At 34.7% G+C, this 20096-nt stretch overlaps 1 protein-coding gene across 1 annotated transcript in view; it reads left to right on the top strand.

Moving 5' to 3' along the window:
- LOC120221768 (doublecortin domain-containing protein 1-like) overlaps positions 1-15819 on the top strand; it is a 103541-nt gene extending 87722 nt beyond the window's left edge. Inside the window, exons 9-10 of the mRNA XM_039219334.1 lie at positions 15180-15346; positions 15722-15819. Coding sequence (XP_039075265.1) covers positions 15180-15346; positions 15722-15796 — 242 coding nt within the window. The 3' untranslated portion in view covers positions 15797-15819. The remainder of the gene's footprint in view (positions 1-15179; positions 15347-15721) is intronic.
- The last annotated feature ends 4277 nt before the right edge of the window (positions 15820-20096 follow it).

The raw sequence follows: 20096 nt of genomic DNA, 5'->3' as shown, positions 1-20096 counted from the left end.
TTTTGTGTACTTAGGAAAGCTATGCCAGCTGAAATTAGCCCATGCAACTACTAACATGTGGAAGCATAACAAGTTCACTAGACTTAAAATCCTCAAAGAAGCTAATCCTATTGGAGGAACTTTCAGTCTGTAGCACCCTAGTCACTTAACACTAGGTTTTTGCATTTATTTTTTGTTTTGTTAGTATAATTTGTGTATCAAATGATTGAGGTCCCTAATTTTTTAAATTTTTTAAAATGTTTTATTTGTTTCTGAAAGAGAGAGACAACATGAGCAAGGGAGGGTCAGAAAGAGAGGGAGATACAGAATCTGAAACAGGCTCCAGGCTCTGAGCTCATGGTCAGCACAGAGCCCAATGTGGGGCTCGAACCCATGAACCGTGAGATCATGACCTGAGCTAAAGTCAGACACTTAACCGACTGAGCCACCCAGGTGCCCTGACGTCCCTAAATTTTTATATTTGATGGTCTTCTGAACTTCAACTTGGGAAAGGTCACATGTTATGGGAAAGTTATCTTTTAATTTAAATAAATGCTAATACTCTTCTTTGATGTATGACTCTTGTTTCCTTGTTTTATGTCAGATCAGAATATCATGTCTTATGTTAAGATCATAGTCATTATAAGTCATTATAGAGTAGAACTATCCACTCTGTAAAGATGCCATATTCTTATGTATGATCAACATGCTAGTACAGCTTTTCTGCTAGAACATAGTATAAAAAATGCATTCTGCAAAATCACTACCCAAAATACAAGACTATGAAAACAATAGGATTGAGGAAGACCATTCAAAATCTATAAACCTTTAAAACCAGAATACTAACTTAAAAAATAATAATTATTAACTTAGGAGATACTGTAAACAGCCTGGATAGGTGTCTCAGAGTGCTGCTTCAGAGGGTATTAAAGCTACACAAAAACAATAGAGTGTGAGACAATGCAGATGGATGTCAACTGGAGGTTTGAGCCAGTGGTGCTTCCTTTAAGAAAGGCACAGGAGGAAGGGAAACTCCCACAGAATCATGCAAGGCACCCCACCCCGTACCATAGGCAAGCTAACGTCTTTTTCTATCCTGCTAAAGGTTAGAATTTTACTCCTCTGTTGGCCTCCTTTGCCTAGGAAAAAGCACATATTCATCAACCAACCGTCTATATTGTACTGATACCATTGCCTATGTACTAATCATATATGAGCTATTTGGTATTATAGAAGCAGATAACAGGGGCAGAACATATGTAAATAGTGTGAGATTTTAACAGACCTCATACCCTCTAACATTTCTCAACTTTTTTGTTCTCTTAACTTCTTTGGCTTCATTATTCCATTATGGTGAACCAGTCTCCCTCTTGAGGAAGGAGATCGTGTCTTTTAGGACCTATTATTCCAATAACCAAATTCTGCTCCTGTGTGGATCATTCTAGATCATAGTGCTTAGTATGAAATTTACCCTAGAAGATTCTGAAATGAGTTGGAATATAATTAAATTGCCTCCAAGTCTATGTTATTGAATACTGAATTGTCGGAGGCCGCACCGGCTCCGACAGGTCCAGGGGTCCCTGAAGGATGGACGGTGTCGGCGAAAGAGAGTGAGAGAGCCCCGAGATCCTTTCTGATCACCAGGCAGGCATCTCTGTCCTGTCTGTTTTGGTGTCTTTATTTATAAGTCAAAAGTTAGCATGGCATCAGGAAACGGAATGTTTACAATGGATAGCTCTTTGTGATAAGGTGTTTTTGGAAAATATACAGAAACAGGTTTTACAGAAGTCTTCTTGCAGAACTGGCCCAATTATAGTGAGGTTGAGTAACTAAGAAAATAACAAGGTGTTCACATTATAATATTACTAAGATTAAGTCATAGGTTTGTAGATACTCTTATCCATCCTCATCACAGCTGTCAGGGTAAGGGAAGGTGTTTGTGGAAAGTAGGCCTTAGGGAAGGGGCTGCTATACACCATCAGTTAGCAAAGGTGTATGTACTAACTTGTCTTCTGCCCTTATCTGTTCCTTTTCTCTAAGTTAGGCTCTTTGTCTCCGGGCAAGACTTGTTTTCCAGTTATATGCTTTATTGCACCAGAGAGCCAACCATACCTTTAAAGAGTTTAGCTTATTTCCAATACATAGAATAGCCTCTTTGAGTGCATTTACCTTTGTGTCTACTTTTATGATTTCTAGAATAGCTAGGGCATGAGAGACATTTTTGGTTAGTTGATTTACATGTTGAGCTGTATGAACATCTTGGACTAATGCAATGGTAGAAACAGAATTGTACATGTAAAGGTCAATCTTTTATGACTAGGGGTCATTAGCCTGTTCATAGCTCAAGGGAAAGTATGGAGGGAAACAGGACCTTCTGGAGACATGATGTCTGTTCCCATAATCAAAAGAAGTTCCCACAATAAGTTCCTTCACAAGGTGCAATCATCATACCAGGGCTGGAATAAGGGACAAGTCACTCCCAATATTGATCAACAAGGTACCTTAGGGGTCAGTGCTCAAGCAGAAATAATTGAGTGGGTGTGGATATCGGTCATCATCTGATTGGCAAGAGACCGTGCAAACTTGCTTTAACCTCACCAGGAGTTTTCTCGACTAGTGGGCTCAGAATGGCTCCCAACACTGAATCTTCATTTTCTATTCCATTTTCCACTCAAAATTATACCTATACTGCTATGCAAATTGGCTATTTATTCTCTGATATGTTCTTCAGAGACTGTACAATGCAATGAAGTCAAATGACAGGGTTAGTGTATTTTAATCATAAAATTCCAAAAAACATACCCTGAACTTAAGTATTAATTCTTGTCCATTATGAAATTTTTGTGAAGTTAAATTCAAAGAATAAAATTACAATGAAATGAAATCCAAAAATTTTATGTCTACAGAGAAGTGAATTCCAAAATCAAATAATATCACCTTTGTGACTTAAAATCCAATAAAAGTTCCAACCCCTCAAGTTAAAATTTAAAGAAATTAGAGTCCTTAATTTTAATTCTTCTCAGTGTCAGCCAGATCGCTTTTGGATGCCTAGTTTGAACTGGAATTCCTCCAGCAGCTATCTTCTGGGCCCTCGTGGTGGGTGTCATCCCTCAGGACTTGAGAAGTTGAAATGAGTCTACACAAACTTTCTCATATGCCCTAATTCCATTTGAGTCAAGACATGATCACATCATCAGCCCCATACCCAGGACATTCAGAACAGAAGCCAATTCCCAGTTTCTAATATGGCTGTTTCAAGCAAGAAGATGTTTCCAGGACCTTATTTTGGCATGATCCAGACCAGTGACTGCTGCCAAAGAGCCTCACAGAAACTAAGTGAAAGAAGGCAAAGAAGAGAAAGCATTCCTCATGTCAGTCTTTCCAAGATGCCAGTCAATTTATGCTGTTGAGCAGGGTCTGTGACATATGACAAAACTTGCTGGGAAGCAATCTCCCATAAAGGCATTAATTATAGCATTATATTTTTATAATATCTTGAGGAAAAAATTGACCAGTTGAATTATTTAAAAAAAAAAAAATGCTGCATGACTTGATGAAGTGCTCTGATTTTGGAGCCAGAGTCCAAAGTCCAGTTCACCACCTATTGTATGAACTGAGACAAGTTAATTAGTTTCTTTGAGAGTTAGTTTCTTCATCTATAAACTTACTTGTCATATTAGTTTGTTGTAAGGATTAAGCGAATTATACATAAAGTCCTTAGAACAAGTACCTGACACTTGGTAAGCATTATATAACTTTTTTTTTAGGTTTTATTTTTAAGTAATCTCTGCACTCAACGTGGGGCTCAAACTCACAAGCGCAAGATCAAGAGTTATATGCTCCACAAGTGAGCCAGCCAGGTGCCCCAACATTATAGAATACTTTATCATCATTGCTGTTATTATCATTATTCTAAAGGAGGATACTCTTATGTTCTTGCAGCATTTGGAAATTTACATCGGTGGCAGCACCATGACTTATTTGAGATGTTGTTATTTGCCTTTGTAAAGTTTTCCAAACACCTTAATGTTCTTTTCCCTCTGAGTCACATGTTTATGAACCCCATGCTTAACTGAGGGTAGGCCCTCACTGGTGGCAAAGCATCCATCTTGCCTCGGGGAACAGTAATTTCAATCTTGGATCACAGTGGCCACTGCAATGGTCTATGACTATGGACCTGTTTAAGCCCAAGACACGTACTTCATGATCACAGCTTCTCCCTTATCTTCACTTTGGTTCCCATTAGAGAATAACTTCACTCCATGGATTTCCGAATTGAATGGCTGTTTATTTTTCCTAGCCTTACCATCTTAGGTGCTCAGTGAAAACCAGCACTGTTATTTCCTCCTGTAGACATGGTCTTTCCTCAGTTTTTGAATGCTTCTAGGCTTGAGTTAACATTTCTGTTCTCTTTTTCTACACTATTTAGGATTTGCCTCTACTGTGCTCCATTCCTTTCAGAAAGGTTCCCTTCTCTAACAGGCTTGGGCTTCATTCTTTGTGGTCATTGAGTTCTCTCCTTTTACTTTTCCTTTGCTACAGGGTCTCTCATAGTGAGAGATATGATATCAATAAGTTCCATGTTTGTCAACATCATCTTTTGTTCAAACCAGTCCTACCCATTTTCACCTCCCTGAGTTAAATAATCCCACACAGGATGTATTTTCCCACTGTCTAATACCTAATTTAGATCTGACTTCTTGTTCTGTTACTGCTGTGCCTGGATCTTCTGTAACATAATTCATCTTCCCTTTGCCTTTTCTTAATCTAGACCCAGAAATTTGGCAATGGGAGGGGATGCACTAAATACATTTTTTGAGTATTAAATGTTAATCTTCCTAGTATTCCCCTCTCCAGTTTGTTCAGATTTCATGTGCATGTTTTGTATAACAGTCCCATCCTCAAAAGATTTTTCTAATTGCTCTTATTATTAATTTATCTGTAAAATAAATGTCATCTTTTCACAGTATTTGAGGATTTTGCCTCCTTTCAGGGATTGTTCTGAGTTTGCTCTCTGAGATCTCTATTTCTCTGTTAGGTATTATTGGGCTCCAGTTACTGTTCGTGATTTTATAACAATTGAAATATTTTCCCCTTTTATAATAAACTCTTTTGGAGTAGTTAGCCTTGATACTCTCATATCTGGCCTTCAGGATTTCAGTTTCTCTCTTCATATCTGTTAAAAATGTGTGTTCAAATCAGATATTTACCTTTATTCTAAGGAGATCTCTTTCCTCCTCTGGCTAAATAAACCTGTCTTGTTTATTCTCATGCATACATTGCTTTATTTTGATCATAAGTTTGAAACATATTTTGAAACCACTTTAGGGGCACCTGGCTAGCTCAGTCTGCAGAACATGTACCTCTTGATTTTGGGGTCTTAAATTCTAGCCCCACATTGGACATGGAACCTATGTAAAACCACTTTACTTTCTCCTTTATTCCTTTAGCAAACCTGTTTCCTAGATTTTTTAATTTTTTAAATGATTTTTAAATTTATTTCTGAGAGAGAGAGAGAGAAAGGCAGTGTGAACAGGGGAGGGTCGGAGGGAGAGGGAAACACCAGAATCAGAAGCAGACTCCAGGCTCTGAGCTAGCTGTCAGCACAGAGCCCAAGGTGGGGCTTGAACCCACGACCGTGAGATCATGACCTGAGCCGAAGTCAGATGCTTAACCGACTGAGCAACTCAGGCGCCCTGGAAAGCAATTATTTCTAAATAGAGGACCTAAACAGGAGATTTGCAGACATTATATGTTCTCCTACTTTGTTGCAGATACACCATTTAACTTAGAAGAGACATGACAATTAAGCAGTAGATCCTTGCTAAGAATAATAGATGGTAGCTGTAGTCGATTGGGACCTATTTCCCACTGGAAGAAATAATAATTATATGCTGATGTTAGAGATGTCAACCTATGTAAAGAATTTCCCCAAGAGTCTTCCTGTTTGCCCCAACAATCTCCCTCTCTTTTCATTGAAATATTCATTTAATACATTAATTACTCCATATGGGTTCTAGTGACTACTGTTTACTTTTCTAAGAGTTCACAAACTATTCATCTTATAATCTCTTCTAGAACTTTTCAGGGAATTAAGATCAAACTTATGGCTAAAATATATTTAAAATTAAATACATTGCCTCTCTTCAATCCTTGAGTCCCAATCCTATTGACCTTTATTTCTTATATTTTATGAAATGTAAGACTTCAGACCTCTATCTGAAGAGAGATGTCAAATGCTAGTGGTTGTGAATCAGCCCTTAAATCTCTCTAGGGTACATTGGAATATATGAAGGAAACCAGTTAAGAGCCCTTTTGTGTTGGAAAGGTGCTTCTCAGGAGAAGTCTTCTGACTTCCCTTGGGACCTGTGCACCTGTGACTTTGCCTTGGTTCCAAGGTTTCTCATACATGGCCCTCAGTGTTTCCTAGTGACCTCCCGGCATCAGAGTTGGGCTACTCTTGTTGTTTGGACAAAAGAAGAAAGTAATCACTGACTTATAATTCTACTATGATATAGAGAATATTAAGAATTTTTACAGGCTTGATTTAAAAAAGGTTTATGGTGGCATTTGGAGAACCCCCTTTGTAATTGGATCACTGCCATCTTTTATTAAATATGTGAATGCAGACTTGTGTGATATGAACATCCACAAAGCAGTCTAATCTGCTCATAGACTCTTATATCAGTCCCTTTTGAAGTCCTTAAAACATGGACTCTCTTTTATATTCATGCAGATATGGTCAACACTCCTAGGTTTTGTTGGGCTAAATTTGCTTCAGCATTTATATAATATTTTAACCAAATCCTTGCTCTTTCCATCTTCTTGAGTTTGTCTTTCTAGTGTCCGGGTTTTTTTTTTTTATTTCTAGGAGAGAGAGAGACAGCGTGAGCAGGGGAGGGTCAGAGAGAGAGGGAGTCACAGACTGAAACAGGCTCCAGGCTCTGAGCTGGCAGTCAGCACAGAGCCCGACGCGGGGCTCGAACCCACGAACCGCGAGATCATGACCTAAGTGAAAGTTGGACGCTTAACCGACTAAGCCACCAAGGCGCCCCTCTAGTGTCCGTTTTTTATCTTTTATTTCTCAGTCTTTGGACCAAAAATCTTAGCCTGACTCTAATGACTTGTCAGTGATCCTAGAAGCTTATTATTAAAAATATAAGTATAATTCCCAATGAAAATAAATAGCTTAATTGTTACTATCTGTTATAAGACAATTTTTTAAACAAAGTTCTCCATGTAATAGAACATGACTCCGTATATATTTGTTTTCTTCCCCATAAGAGTTTTTAGAAGGATGGGATAGTAGGCAAATTATGTAAAATGCTAATTATAGAAGGTTCTACTTTCATGAAATAAGCATGGAGAAATAAACATTGAAAGAGAACCCTCCATTTTAATTGCTAAAGCTATTAAGACTTGGGGCGCCAGGTAGGCTCAGTCAGTTAAGTGTCTGACTTCAGCTCAGGTCATGATCTCATGGTTCGTAGGTTCGAGTCCCGCATCCGGCTCTGTGCTGACACTAGCTCAGAGCCTGGAGCCTGCTTCAGATTCTGTATCTCCCTCTCTCTCTGACCTTCCCCTGTTCACGCTGTCTCTCTCTCTCAGAAATAAATAAAACATTAAAAAACTATTAAGACTTGAGTTTATCACATGTAAACTACATATTATATATAATATGTAATAATTAATATACTGTATATATACAATCCTAAATATAAGATTTAAATGTAATATTTTGACTTAACATTTGCATACAAGGAGACCAAAACAGCTTTATACACATTATCTGATTCCTGTAGGGTTGTCTGAATTAGGTATATGTCCATCAAGTATTATTATTATTATTGATTTTAGACTTCAGAAAAAAGAGGGGCGCCTGGGTGGCTTAGTCGGTTAAGCGTCCAACTTTCGCTTGGGTCATGATCTCGCGGTTCGTGGGTTCGAGCTCCGCGTCGGGCTCTGTGCTGACTGCCAGCTCAGAGCCTGGGGCCTTTTTCGGAGTCTGTGTCTCCCTCTCTCTCTGGCCCTCCCCAGCTCACACTGTCTCTCTGTCTCTGTCTCCTAGAAATAAATAAAAATATTTAAAAAAAAAAAAAGACTTCAGAAAAAAGAAAAAATTAAGAAAGAAAATTTTTTTTTCTATTGGTTGCTACTTTACAATGTAACAGTAGGATTTGAAACATTTTTGGGTGTCTGGATGGCTTAGTCAGTAGAGAATGTAATTCTTGACTTCAGGGTTGTTAAATTCAAGCCCCATTTTGGGAGTAGAGATTACTTAAAAATAAAATCTTAAAAAAATAAACATTTTACAATTAGCTTACTTTTGATGGTATTTACACATTAAGTGCTTTATATATTTGATTTTGTTTCTAAGTTTTATTGTGTTTTCTATTATATCTTTTCCTAATGGGTCAAAGTTAATTGGTGCCTCAGATAACACCATTTGGGTTAAACTTTTCTCAAGAGTAATAATAAAAAAAAATAATGTAAAAAAGTATTAGTTGTTACAGCAAGCACTTTTATAATGACATTTCTAAAGGCCTTTACTTCTAACTCTTGTTGGTTTCATTTAAGTTCCATGCTTTGCATTTTCCAAAAGTAACTCTAAGATGACACCTCAAATTTTTGTACAGAGCTTTAAAGTTTGCAAAAGCAGGTCATATATATTCAATTACTATGTATTGAGATAGGCCATACCCATATAAAATAGATTAGATATAGTTTATTCTCAATATTTAAGTCGCTTTAAAGTTATACATATATCAATTAAGTTATTTTTCATTATTACTAAATGTCAGATATTTAAGATGCCCAAGGAACTGAGTTCACAAAATACTTGTATTTTCAAAGACACACACAGTATTGTTTTTGTTGAGGGGAAAGGCAAGACACAATAGAATCCCAGCTTATTTCTACTTGTATAAATCAAGTTATTTAAATAAATGAATTGTGTATGCTGACCTGTTCTACCAGTGTGCTACTGGGATGTATGAAAAAAAGATGTGCATGGTGGTGGAAGTAGAAAGATGCATAAAGCGTATTGGAAAACTACCAAATGTCCCCTGCAAATGGGCCCTATTCAGAATCAGTAAGCGTATGATGAGTGAAGTGGTTTTGAATATCGCCTTTAGATTCCATGCTGTTACAAGGCCAGCCCTGAACATGGCAACTCTTATTTCCACACACAGTACCTCTTCACTCTCAATTTAACCCCAAAATCTGATGAACCCATTACTCCATACTTGATTTCATGGAACAAGGAGTAGATATAGTTACAAATGATCAATCACAAGCCGTGAACCAAAGCAGCAAGGCATTAACAATTCACACAATTTCGGTCCACTTGCTCAAGCAGAAGATGTGCCAGCATATTTAATGCACAGCTACTTCGTTCAGTTTAAGAAAAAACATGACTCAGGATGCATTTTCAAAACAGAAGAGACCTAAGATTTCATACTTTCTAAGCCCCAATGTCAACGTTCACTCACACATCAGCAATTAAAATAACCAGGTGTTCTGTAAAGGTCACAATGTCTAAATTAAATTGTACTCAGGTAAAAACAATATGACCTATGAAATTCTTCCCCCCAATGCCTCCCTGTTCTGTTTGATCCTATCATACAAATCAATGTCTCTTACAGCAGTATTGTAACACTGTAGACCCCACAGGCAATATGCCGTCCGTTTAATAGGATCACTGAAAAACTAAAGCTGCTGTGAAAGATTGCTCTAAGTATAGCAATCGTGTGCTTGTCATTTTGTTCAGTGGAGGAAGCATCCAAATTTGGGTAGGCATCAGTATTTAAGAATATGACTGCTAAATCTTTTCACATAAGTACCTTAGGGACAATAACATTTGACATATAGCATATAAACAAAAGTACACAGCAGCTGTTAGTTTAGTTTTGTTTGAATAAGAATATACTGATATAAATCAAGCAACATTGGAGACAGTGTGCTTTACATCATTCAATCTTCCCAGCAGACCATGCTTTTGAGTGGCATCTGCTGGTTGTTCTGAGACCAAGAGCTTTCCAACTATTACCTAAAGCTGGATAAAGAGCATTAAAACACACACATACCTTGGCGCTAACTAAAACTCCCTCCAGGCATACTTCCTCTACAGGAGACAGTCAAATCTTAGTATCTTTAAAGAGCTCACTTTGCTTCAGCCAAAAAAGACTTTTTAGATAAACTTCACTTTAAAAATAAATGCCAGCTGAATTTGTAGAAAACTTCCTAATGATGCCCTGCTAACAATAGCTGAGTATTTTTGAGACTGAGATTTGAAACTTGCTGCCAAAGAGCACATAGAAGTTTCTTTATAGGTAAGTATGCTCTTGGCAGTGCTCTTATTCTTTCCCCATTGTCTCATGCACTCCGACTGAAATGTGAAAATTACAGTAGTATGTAAATTATGATTCTGAATATTTAATTGGCATGAGTTTTAATTTTTAATTCACAGCAGTTTATTAAAGGCTTTGATTATTTCCAGTGCTTTTTGAAAATATATTAATTAAAAAATCCTCTTTTAACTTTCTATAGTAGATTCAAATGAGTATTCAAAGTGTCTCTCTAATTTAAGATGTTGCTTTTGGAAAGAGATATATATTCTCTAGGTATAGATCTCGACAGACATTCCAGTCTATTTTTACTTGGTAAGTTCCGACAGCTTTGTGGTTTCTCTTTAGAGAGATATTTGTCTCCTTCTCAGAAATCCTTGTACTGCTCCTATCATAAATCCAAATAAGTTCAAGCTTCTTATCAGTGATGAAGTGATTTTAATAGAAGGTCCTCTTGAGAACTGAATAGCTTATTTATATGAATAGCATTTGAACTCATTGTATATGGTGTTCTTAGAAGATATCATCTTCATTATTTAAAGTAGCTTTTTGACCTTAACTTATATTTTTGCTTTGTTGCATAATTTTATGGTGTGCTTTTTCCCATAGTAACATGATTTATGACATGGTAAGATAAGGCACATGAGTCTTTTCCAAGACTTTTTAAATACCCACCTCTGGCCTTCTCCTGGCTTGTTAATGCTTCATTGCCAAATTGTATCATTTTCTTTTGTATTTATTTTCCCTCCTAGTCTTCAGGATCATTTTATAAGGAAAATTAAGGAAAACAGTTGTACATATTCTAAATGTGTTTCAAAATTCTGGTATATTAATATTTATTAAATTTTGATCAAATTTTCATTTGGTCATAGAAAGTTACAGATTCTAAGTGATTGTGTATAGTTCCTAAAAGACTGTCCACAGTATATCCAAAGTACTATTTATCCATCCGGTAGACATTTATTGAGCACTGCTTTTACCAAGCTAAAAAACACTGTGGCCTCAAAACCCTAAAGTATTTGTGATATACTAGAGGATGGGAGTGGGAGTGAAGAAGATAAGGATTAAATCAAATCAATAAGTCGAAAATAAAATTATAAACAATGCTCTGGGAAACATAGAGGAGGGAGCAGTTAATTTTGCCTAAATAACATGGGATATTTTGCTAAAGAAGGTGACATTTGATATGAACCTTGAAGGATAGGAATATTTTAACAGGTGGAAAAAAGGAGGAAGAAATGCAAGGGAAGTAGAATGGCATGCGTGAGAAAAAAGTATCAATTGATAGGTATGACATTAAAATAGCTACTACATTTAATCATATGATTGATTTACCCATGATGCTCAATATTAACTCTACCCAATGAAGTTACTTCTTTTGGTCGCATGATCTATGCACTTAGAATCCTCAGTCTGAACTCCAAACACAATGAGACTGTTGGATTTATCTCAGTTTTCCCTGCAGTCATAACTTGAGAATAAATAAAATGGATCAAAAGCTATCATCCTTGTAACTGCTCCTCTGCAGTGGTGTTAATGATCCCAATGGAATGATCACATTTGACTAATCTATGCAGATAGGTAAATTTAATGAAAGATTAATTTCCAAACCATTTATCTAATAAAAGTGTCGAGGCTCTATTTAATGAAAATAATGAAATTACAGGAAAGCAAAACTCTTGTTGCAATTCTGTAAACGGGACAAATGGGTAGAACACCTGTAATAAAGGCCTCAAACCTAAGAAGAAATGCTGTGCATAGCTCTGCACAGAAATATTAAAGGAACATAGGAAAATAGGAGCCAGCTAACCTTCTTGAATGAGGCAGTATTTATGAGTAGTAGTCTGAAGGAGAAACTCGTGGTTTATGCACAAAATAGTACCCTGGAGTTCATTCATTGGGAAAGACATTTTTTTTTTCATTGAGTATCTCTCACGGGCCTTGTTAGCTCTAGGTTTATGCTCTTTCCAAGGTTGAAAAGTGTCTATTGTCCTCTCTAAATAATTGCCTTTATTTTTGGCACATCTTTATGCAATAGTCTTCTTTAATAGAATGCACTTTGCTTCAGAAACAGAGTAAAAGAAAATTTTACATAAAAGAAAACCATTGGCTAAGAACACTTATGAGTTGTTGTTGGTATAGAATGTTAAGAATATCCACTAAAATGCTTAAAAATAATTCATTATCACATTAAAAAATTTATGGTTGGGGTTGAAAAGTCAACTGACTTATTTTTAATCAATTTTTCTATTATATTTCAAAACTATAATTTTAGGCCAAGTCTCCTTTTATATGGGAAGTTCTTTAATTCTAACTGATTAATAAAATTAATTTTTAAATATATTAGGCTTATATTTATACTTCCTTTCTCAGTACTTAGGGCGTATCATTTTCTTATGTTTTCTGTACCTTCCTAGTTAGTGGAAACATTGTTTGTTCTTAGAGTGTGCTTTGTCTTCCTTTTCAAGAAGATCATCAAAGTTACTAGTTTGCAGCTTCCAAAAAGAAAAGAGCCTTCTAATCCCTAGTTCAGAGGCTAACCTTTATTAGCACTCTTGTGGTTATAATGAGGACCCTGCTTCCAGCAGGGAGATTCTGGAATACTGAACAGATTATTCAACAAGTTCAGAGCAGATTCTGAAGTCCCTTATAAAACCTGCTTGTGAATACTGCTTTCTTTGCTTTGCTATTTCTGGTTTCCATAGTATTCCTAATTACATAAATCATGTGGAGCATGGGAGCTATTTTCTATCCCATATCAATTCTGACATTGCCTGCATTTTGGTATAATTTGTTTTTTTCCTAAGCTTTATTTTTTTTCTTAAATTTTTATTTAAGAGGACACAAACTCTACAAAAAGTAGAGTTTGTATTGGGAGATCGATGAAATTATACTTTGGAATCCCTTGGACTGACAGAAAGAATTTGAAAGTTATTTTGTGGCAAGCATGGATGAATAAAGCTATAGGATTGGAGAATCTGATAACATGTTCTCAGATTTGAATTCAAGATTAAATCTAGGATGTAGATCATTCAAATTTATTACCTACTTCTCAATTTACTTTAAATTATTTCAATTATTTTCAATTTATGTAATGCCGTTCCATGTTCAAAAACTGTAATAGGTTCAATGAGTGTACCAAATTAAAAGTTTACAAATTAAAACCCAATACACAGTAATGTATTACTGCTACAGCAGTTAATTAAAAGCACTGATGATTCTTAAGCTAGTTTCCTTTAGGAAAAATTATAATCAAGATGATTTATATTGTAAATTTTTCTTAAAGATTGAAAAGTTGTAATTCTGAAAGAAGTTTCCTTTTAGTTTGCTTTATTTTATACTATATATGATCTTAAACTTTAGAAAAGTTTGAGGTGTTTGTTACGATAACACAGAGAAAAGCAATTGCTCCAGGAGTATAAATATGGCTTTGATACATGAATTTTAGGAATTAATTTCTGAGGCTGGGTAAGTGAATTTCATGCACACATCTAACGATGTCTAAATAGTCACGGGGTCATAATTTTCTTTTAACTTTATAGTAGTTTTAGAAAAGCTTAAGTTCGATTTCCACCCTTCACCTTAGTGTTGAATATATTAGGAAGTATTTAAATTGTTCTATGGTAGAGAGTTGCAGAACTTAGTGCCATAAAGTGCATAACTTTTTTACTAAGAGCAAAATTCAGCAGAATACCAGTAGCAAAGGCCATTTGCATAACTCAGCCGCTCAGCAGCTCAGCTGAACCTAATTGTAATTCAATTTCCAGATTGCTACGCTAGGCCTCTCTGCGTAAAATATACCACATATAACATAACCAATGGCATGGAGCTAGGAGCTATTTTCTTTGCTGGTGATCTATTTAATTTCTTTTCTAGTAGAAATATATATCAGAATAAGGTAGCCAAGCCATATAGTTATTTTGTATGTTTATACTATGTCACATGTGTATACTTAAGGCCAAGTTAAAAAATGATATCCTTTCATTTTTCTGGGTTCTCAAATGTGCATAAGATTTTTTAAATTTCTTTATCTCTGGCATTTCAGAGGGAAATTAAATCTTGAAAAATGTTAGCTAGCTGCCATGTTATTTGACTATTTTACACTAGAAAGACTTTATAAGCTAATCGTGTGAAAAAGTATATAAACATGTCTGTCAAGTCCAGTGTAGATGTTGCAATACAGGCCAACAAGTAAATATCTTCTCTCTGTTTACAAAACGCTTACTGGAATAGCATTCCTAAATCTTTAGCTTATATCCCAGAAACTTAAAAACAAAAAGTTATGATAAAATGCTTGCTTAAGATTCTCCCCTTTATTTTTAAACAGCCTTGCCACCCTGTTTTTATGGGTTATTTTATCAATGGCAGTGAAAAGACTTGAATAGGATGGCTTATAAAGGTGTGGATTGTACTTTATGAATAATTTCCAGATGTGATGTTTTAGGTATATAGACTTCCTCTATGGGAAGCTATATCCAGAAACAACATGGATCTTACAATTTTATCAGGACAATGCAAGTAGATTTCAGCAAGGTTGGTTCCAACTCATCTGTGATAAATGAGAAGATAAGGCAATCAGTGCACACCATGACACTCTGTGCAGCTAGTTAGGCACACTTCAGAACTATTCAGGTGTGCTCACAAAGCTTATGAGTCTTGCATGGGGGGGTGTCTCAATATAAATACATCCTTCATGGTGGCCACTAGTAATTCAGGAATTGCCTCTGTAAGACTTAACCCAGGTCAGATATAAATAATAGATGTTAAGAGTTAGTTCTGGTACTGGGGCTGTGTTCCAGGCAGTGCATTTCAGTTGAGTCAAAAGAATTTATTTTCCCTTATTTTCTTGCATAGTTCCTCTGCTTGAAAAATGCCTGCAAAATTCCATCACACCTTTGCGGGGACCAGTTTGGGTCTCTAAGGGAGAAGGTTTCAGTCCCTCAGGAGCTAAGATGTACATCCAAGGAGTTCTTTTGGCCTTGTACCAACGACTAAAGTCTGCAAAAAAATATTATAAACAGGTGAGTTACCCCTTTTGAAAAATGCTTTATTCTGTGTTTTAAAATGTGTTTGGTTGTATAGAGGCAATGATTGGCATTGTGTCATAAAAAAACTGTGACATGTATTTTGTGAACTCAGTGCCCGTTAGGGAGCCAAAATGCTTCTTCTGTAATCTCAAAGCCAACAAAAATGGGGCTAATTGTATCTGTCTTTTGGTATGGGATGTCATATGTCTCATCTTTTCTTGCTGCATACTGTGCAAAGCGAAGGCAACTCCTTATGGGGAATTTCTATAGACAGTTACTTTAAGCAAGAAAATGAATAGCTACTAAGACAGTTGAAGGTTTAAATGTTCAGCCTTCTTTTCTCTTTTCTTTCTTTTCTTTTTTTTTCAGTATGGAATCAGAATTGCTGTTGTAGAAGTTGGGCTAAAATGTAAACCAATCGCATTCTGGGGAATGAAACTGTGAATTAATTCCCTTGTTAGGACTAACTCAACTTCATTTATGCTTATTTAACTTGTATGTTTATAAAGTAAAGAAATAGAACTAACATATCTGAATCAGATTAAACTTGATTTTGTCCTATAACTGTGAGTGTGTGTGTGTGTGTGTGTGTAAAGACTGATTTTTTTATAACTATTTATAGAGACTTTGATTTATCCTGAAGTAGAATTCACATTGCAAAGTAGAATGACTGATGGCCATACATAAAATAAAAATGGAGTTTACGCATTTTTAGAAACCTCTTTGCACTTGGTCTTAAGAAGTTAAGCATACATTTTACCATGTTAAATCATGTCTAGGTTTTACATTTCTAACTATGAGATTCCAGTTTAGAACTGGGCTCATTATCTCAAGCCACAGGCCACTGAAAAATGAACATTTTGAAAGCATCCTGCTATTATTGTCTGTGTGCTGGGGGAGGGGAGGTAAGGATGCCATTCAGTCTTAGTGTTCACACAGCACCTCCTACTGTCTGGTTTGGAAAAGTGCAACTTGTATTGGCTAGAAGAAACTCTTGAACTAAGGTATCCAGAACTAGCAAGAAATCTCTTCCCATGAGAAACTTTTATTCTCAAAATGTGATTGTTTGCTTAGTTAGTTAATTTGAGTGGATCCAGCAATGGGATTAATAATTATCCTAGTTAAGGCTATTTATAACAATAAATATGAAAAATAAAAATCCAAACTTTAAAAAATATTCTTTATTAAACCATTATCATACATAAAAACTGGTGAAATATGTTTTGTTGCATTTGACTAAATTATTTAAATTGAAATATTATATAACCTTTAAGATACAGTATATAGTGGATTATGACCAGTTTAATTATAATCATTTATTTGGTATTAAATAATTTGATTCCACTTATTAAACAGTTTAGAATTATTTGATGTTAAAAAAATGAGACCATACTCCAGTGCAAGAAAAGCACTGTTTAAATCAAATCTTTAAAAAAGTAAACCATTTTCTAAGTTTTATTCAGAGTGAGGATGTTAGATAAGAAATTGTTCAGAAAATAGTTATGACTTGTTTTTTCTTCCATTATCCTAAACATTTAAAATTGAAATAGGTATATACAGTTGTACTAGAGTGAAAGGAGTTCTGTGTATTGTGAAAAAAGAAAATGTTTTAAGAATTACTTGCTGCTTTGATATTAAAGATTCCTTTATGACTCAAAATTGATGAAAAATATATTTTGAACAAAATATGAACAAAATTAACACTTTTAGCATCTCTGAAGTTGTCTATATCATCAACATTATGCCAAATTTGTCATATTTCAGAATCTAGGCTCTTTGCCATTCCTAACTAAACCTTTTACTTTTGCTAAGTTGTAATAGCTTAACACTTTGCCTTCAACAGTTTTAATAATGATACTTGTCAAGGTTTTATTTTAAAATATAAAACTGAAGAAAAAGAAAATAGAAATTTAACTATTATGCATTTCCACACAACTTTTTATTTATTTTAGATATGCTTAATTGTATGTATTCTTGAGTCTCTTGTCTTTTGTATTGTTATAATATGAATTAATTCAAAATTATTTGCAATGTTTAGAAAAGTCACTGTTGTGATACCATTATCAGGTCATCAGTGGCTAAGTGTTAAGTCTGGCAGTTGCTTTGTTTTTGAGTAGGACTTCTTAGCAGATATCCTTCTTAGCATTAATGAACTTTATTTGAACTGCATTTACTTCATTTGACCTTAGGGATAGCCTTTTCGATTTAGTTTTATATAAGATTGTGTTGAGGAATCATTAGGCAAAATGGAGATAGATGATGATTCCTAGTTTGTTTTTTTTAACAAATCTAAACTTGTAAATTATAGAATTATATGAACTCTTGATATCACTTCCATTCATTTCACTTCTGAGGTATATATAAAAACAACAATATTGTTTTGCTGGGATTCTCTCAAAAGATTACAGACTTGAAATCTAATGTTTTGGGATTCCCAAAGGAATTTTTTTTTAAATAAACTCTGATAATAAAGCTTTAAAAAGGAAGTCAGAACTACTGGTTTTATGTTTATAAACATATTAATTTTTCAATTTTTAACTTTAACTTGCTATTATAGCATGCAACTGAATTAAGCCCATTACATTAGTATAGTCTTAAATATATACCGATTCATGTATATAAAATGAGATATTATGTGTAGGACAGCATAAAGTCACTTAGTCTTACATTTATCACACTCATTTCCTTAAAAGTGGAAACATCTTAGAAATTGCTCAGAGCTAAGCAGAATCTATTTAATTGGTAATCTTTGAAGTAGCATAAATGCATTCCTATGAAATGCAGTTAACACTTTCAGCGACAGGGCCTGTTCCATCTCATTAGCATTCTTGTTAAGTAGTGGTGCTGTTGGTGGGGGTGTTGAAGTAGGAATGCCATTGTGTTGAGTTCCAGTGTTTGGGGACAAACACTGCTGTGGAAGGAACGTGTGAAAAGGCCACAGTCCTGTCAGTGAATGAGGAAGGCTGTGCTTTCTGTGTGCTTCAAGCAGGGAAGCTGTCATTCATAGGCCTAACACAGCTAAACAGAGGCCAAAACACAAGCCTGCACTACCTTTTAAAATGATATTAGTGATTTTTAAACATGATCTTCTTTATTTATGATCCTACATAGAGCTTTTAGTTGCTGTCAGTAAACAAAATATATGTCAGTCTGTTCAGAAACACTGTAGAGATGCATAAAAGTCCATGGAACTGTGCCAGGAAGCTATATAAATAATGATTTGGAATGACTGATTTTAAGTACAAACATGATCTTTGGGAAACGTTCATTACTGGAAATGTCTTCTTAATTTTGATACTTCTTTGATTTTTTTCCCCCAACCAAAAAAATTCCCAGATACCTTTAAATAATGAATGCGTTGCACTCTTTATTTTAAAATAGTTTCAAAAAGAGCTTATAAGCATCCAGCTTTAATCATTTAAAGTGGTTCACAGTATAGCTTAACAGTTATTATATATTGCATAGTCATTTTTAAAATTCAGACAGAAACAAAGTAAATGGGTATGTACCTTAACAACCACCATCTTAATCATAGCCTATGTAGAATTTAAGATATGAAAAAAATTAAAGGGATTTTTAAAATCTTACTCATTTTCAGTATTTTGGAAAGAAATTATCAACTTTGAAATTAAATTTTAGTTTGTTGACTACTTAAAAACAATAAATAAGGAAAATACACTCAAATATTCTTTAAACTCTTCAGGCATTTTCTAAATTTAAAAAAACTGACAATTTCTATTTATGTCTAAAGCTACAGGGAAATGTTCTTTTTTCCTATAATTTTCATTTGGAAATATGTACTTGACTGTTTATAATAGACCAATTATTTAATGAAGTTTGTTGAAAACTGTAATTTTCTACCTGTGTGACTTAAGCTTTTTTGTGTATGTGGTCCTTTTAATTATTAATTTAAGCAAGGTACCTTTTTGAATGCTGTTATATGCTATGTCTAAATGTTCTATATTTGATGTCTTGGGTTTAAGAATCTCAAACACTAAATTTCTCTTTCAAACATTGGGTTTCCCTTTCTGAACTGGAATTGTACTATCACTTTATTTTGCATGCATGTAATTAGATGAATAAATGATCATCCAACTGTAGCATTTATTAGTTTTGCAGTTTAAAACTAAAATGTATTTTTATTATTACATTAAACTAACCTCTACCAAAGCTCTAGATTTTGTTAAAAAATTTTCCTGAGTTAATATTGGCCCACTTTACTCACACTGTTAATCAGTTTGATACTTAGGTAGCAAATAAATAATAATAATATAACTCTACTCAGAATAGATTGAATTCATAATATACTTGAATTACATTTAGTATTGACAGAATTTGCTGATTGCAAAAACCATTTTTCAAGAAATGTTAACATTTTAATTCCCCATAAAAGAAGCGTTGCAAGTTTGTCTTTTATATCTTGTTTCTTAGGTCACTCAAAGTCATTTATTGCTCTTAACATGACTGGAGGAGTAACTATTTCTATTTCATTTTTTATATATACTTTATTATTGGTATGCCAGCTACTTTTTCCCCCTAGCTTGATTGAGATATAATTGACATATAACTTTATATAAGTTTAAGGTGTACAACATACTGTTTGGATACATTTAGGTATTATGAAATGATTACTATAGTAGGAGTAGTTAACACCTCTGTCACCTCACTAAATACCATTTCTTTTTTGTGGTGAGAACATTTAAGATCTACCCTCTTAACAATTTTCAAGTATAATATAATGTTG

This window comes from Hyaena hyaena, unplaced genomic scaffold (assembly GCF_003009895.1).
Source record: "Hyaena hyaena isolate Hyena2069 unplaced genomic scaffold, ASM300989v1 scaffold_807, whole genome shotgun sequence".
NCBI classification, from domain to species: Eukaryota; Metazoa; Chordata; class Mammalia; order Carnivora; family Hyaenidae; genus Hyaena; species Hyaena hyaena.
This window is presented reverse-complemented; position numbering and strand designations above follow the sequence as displayed.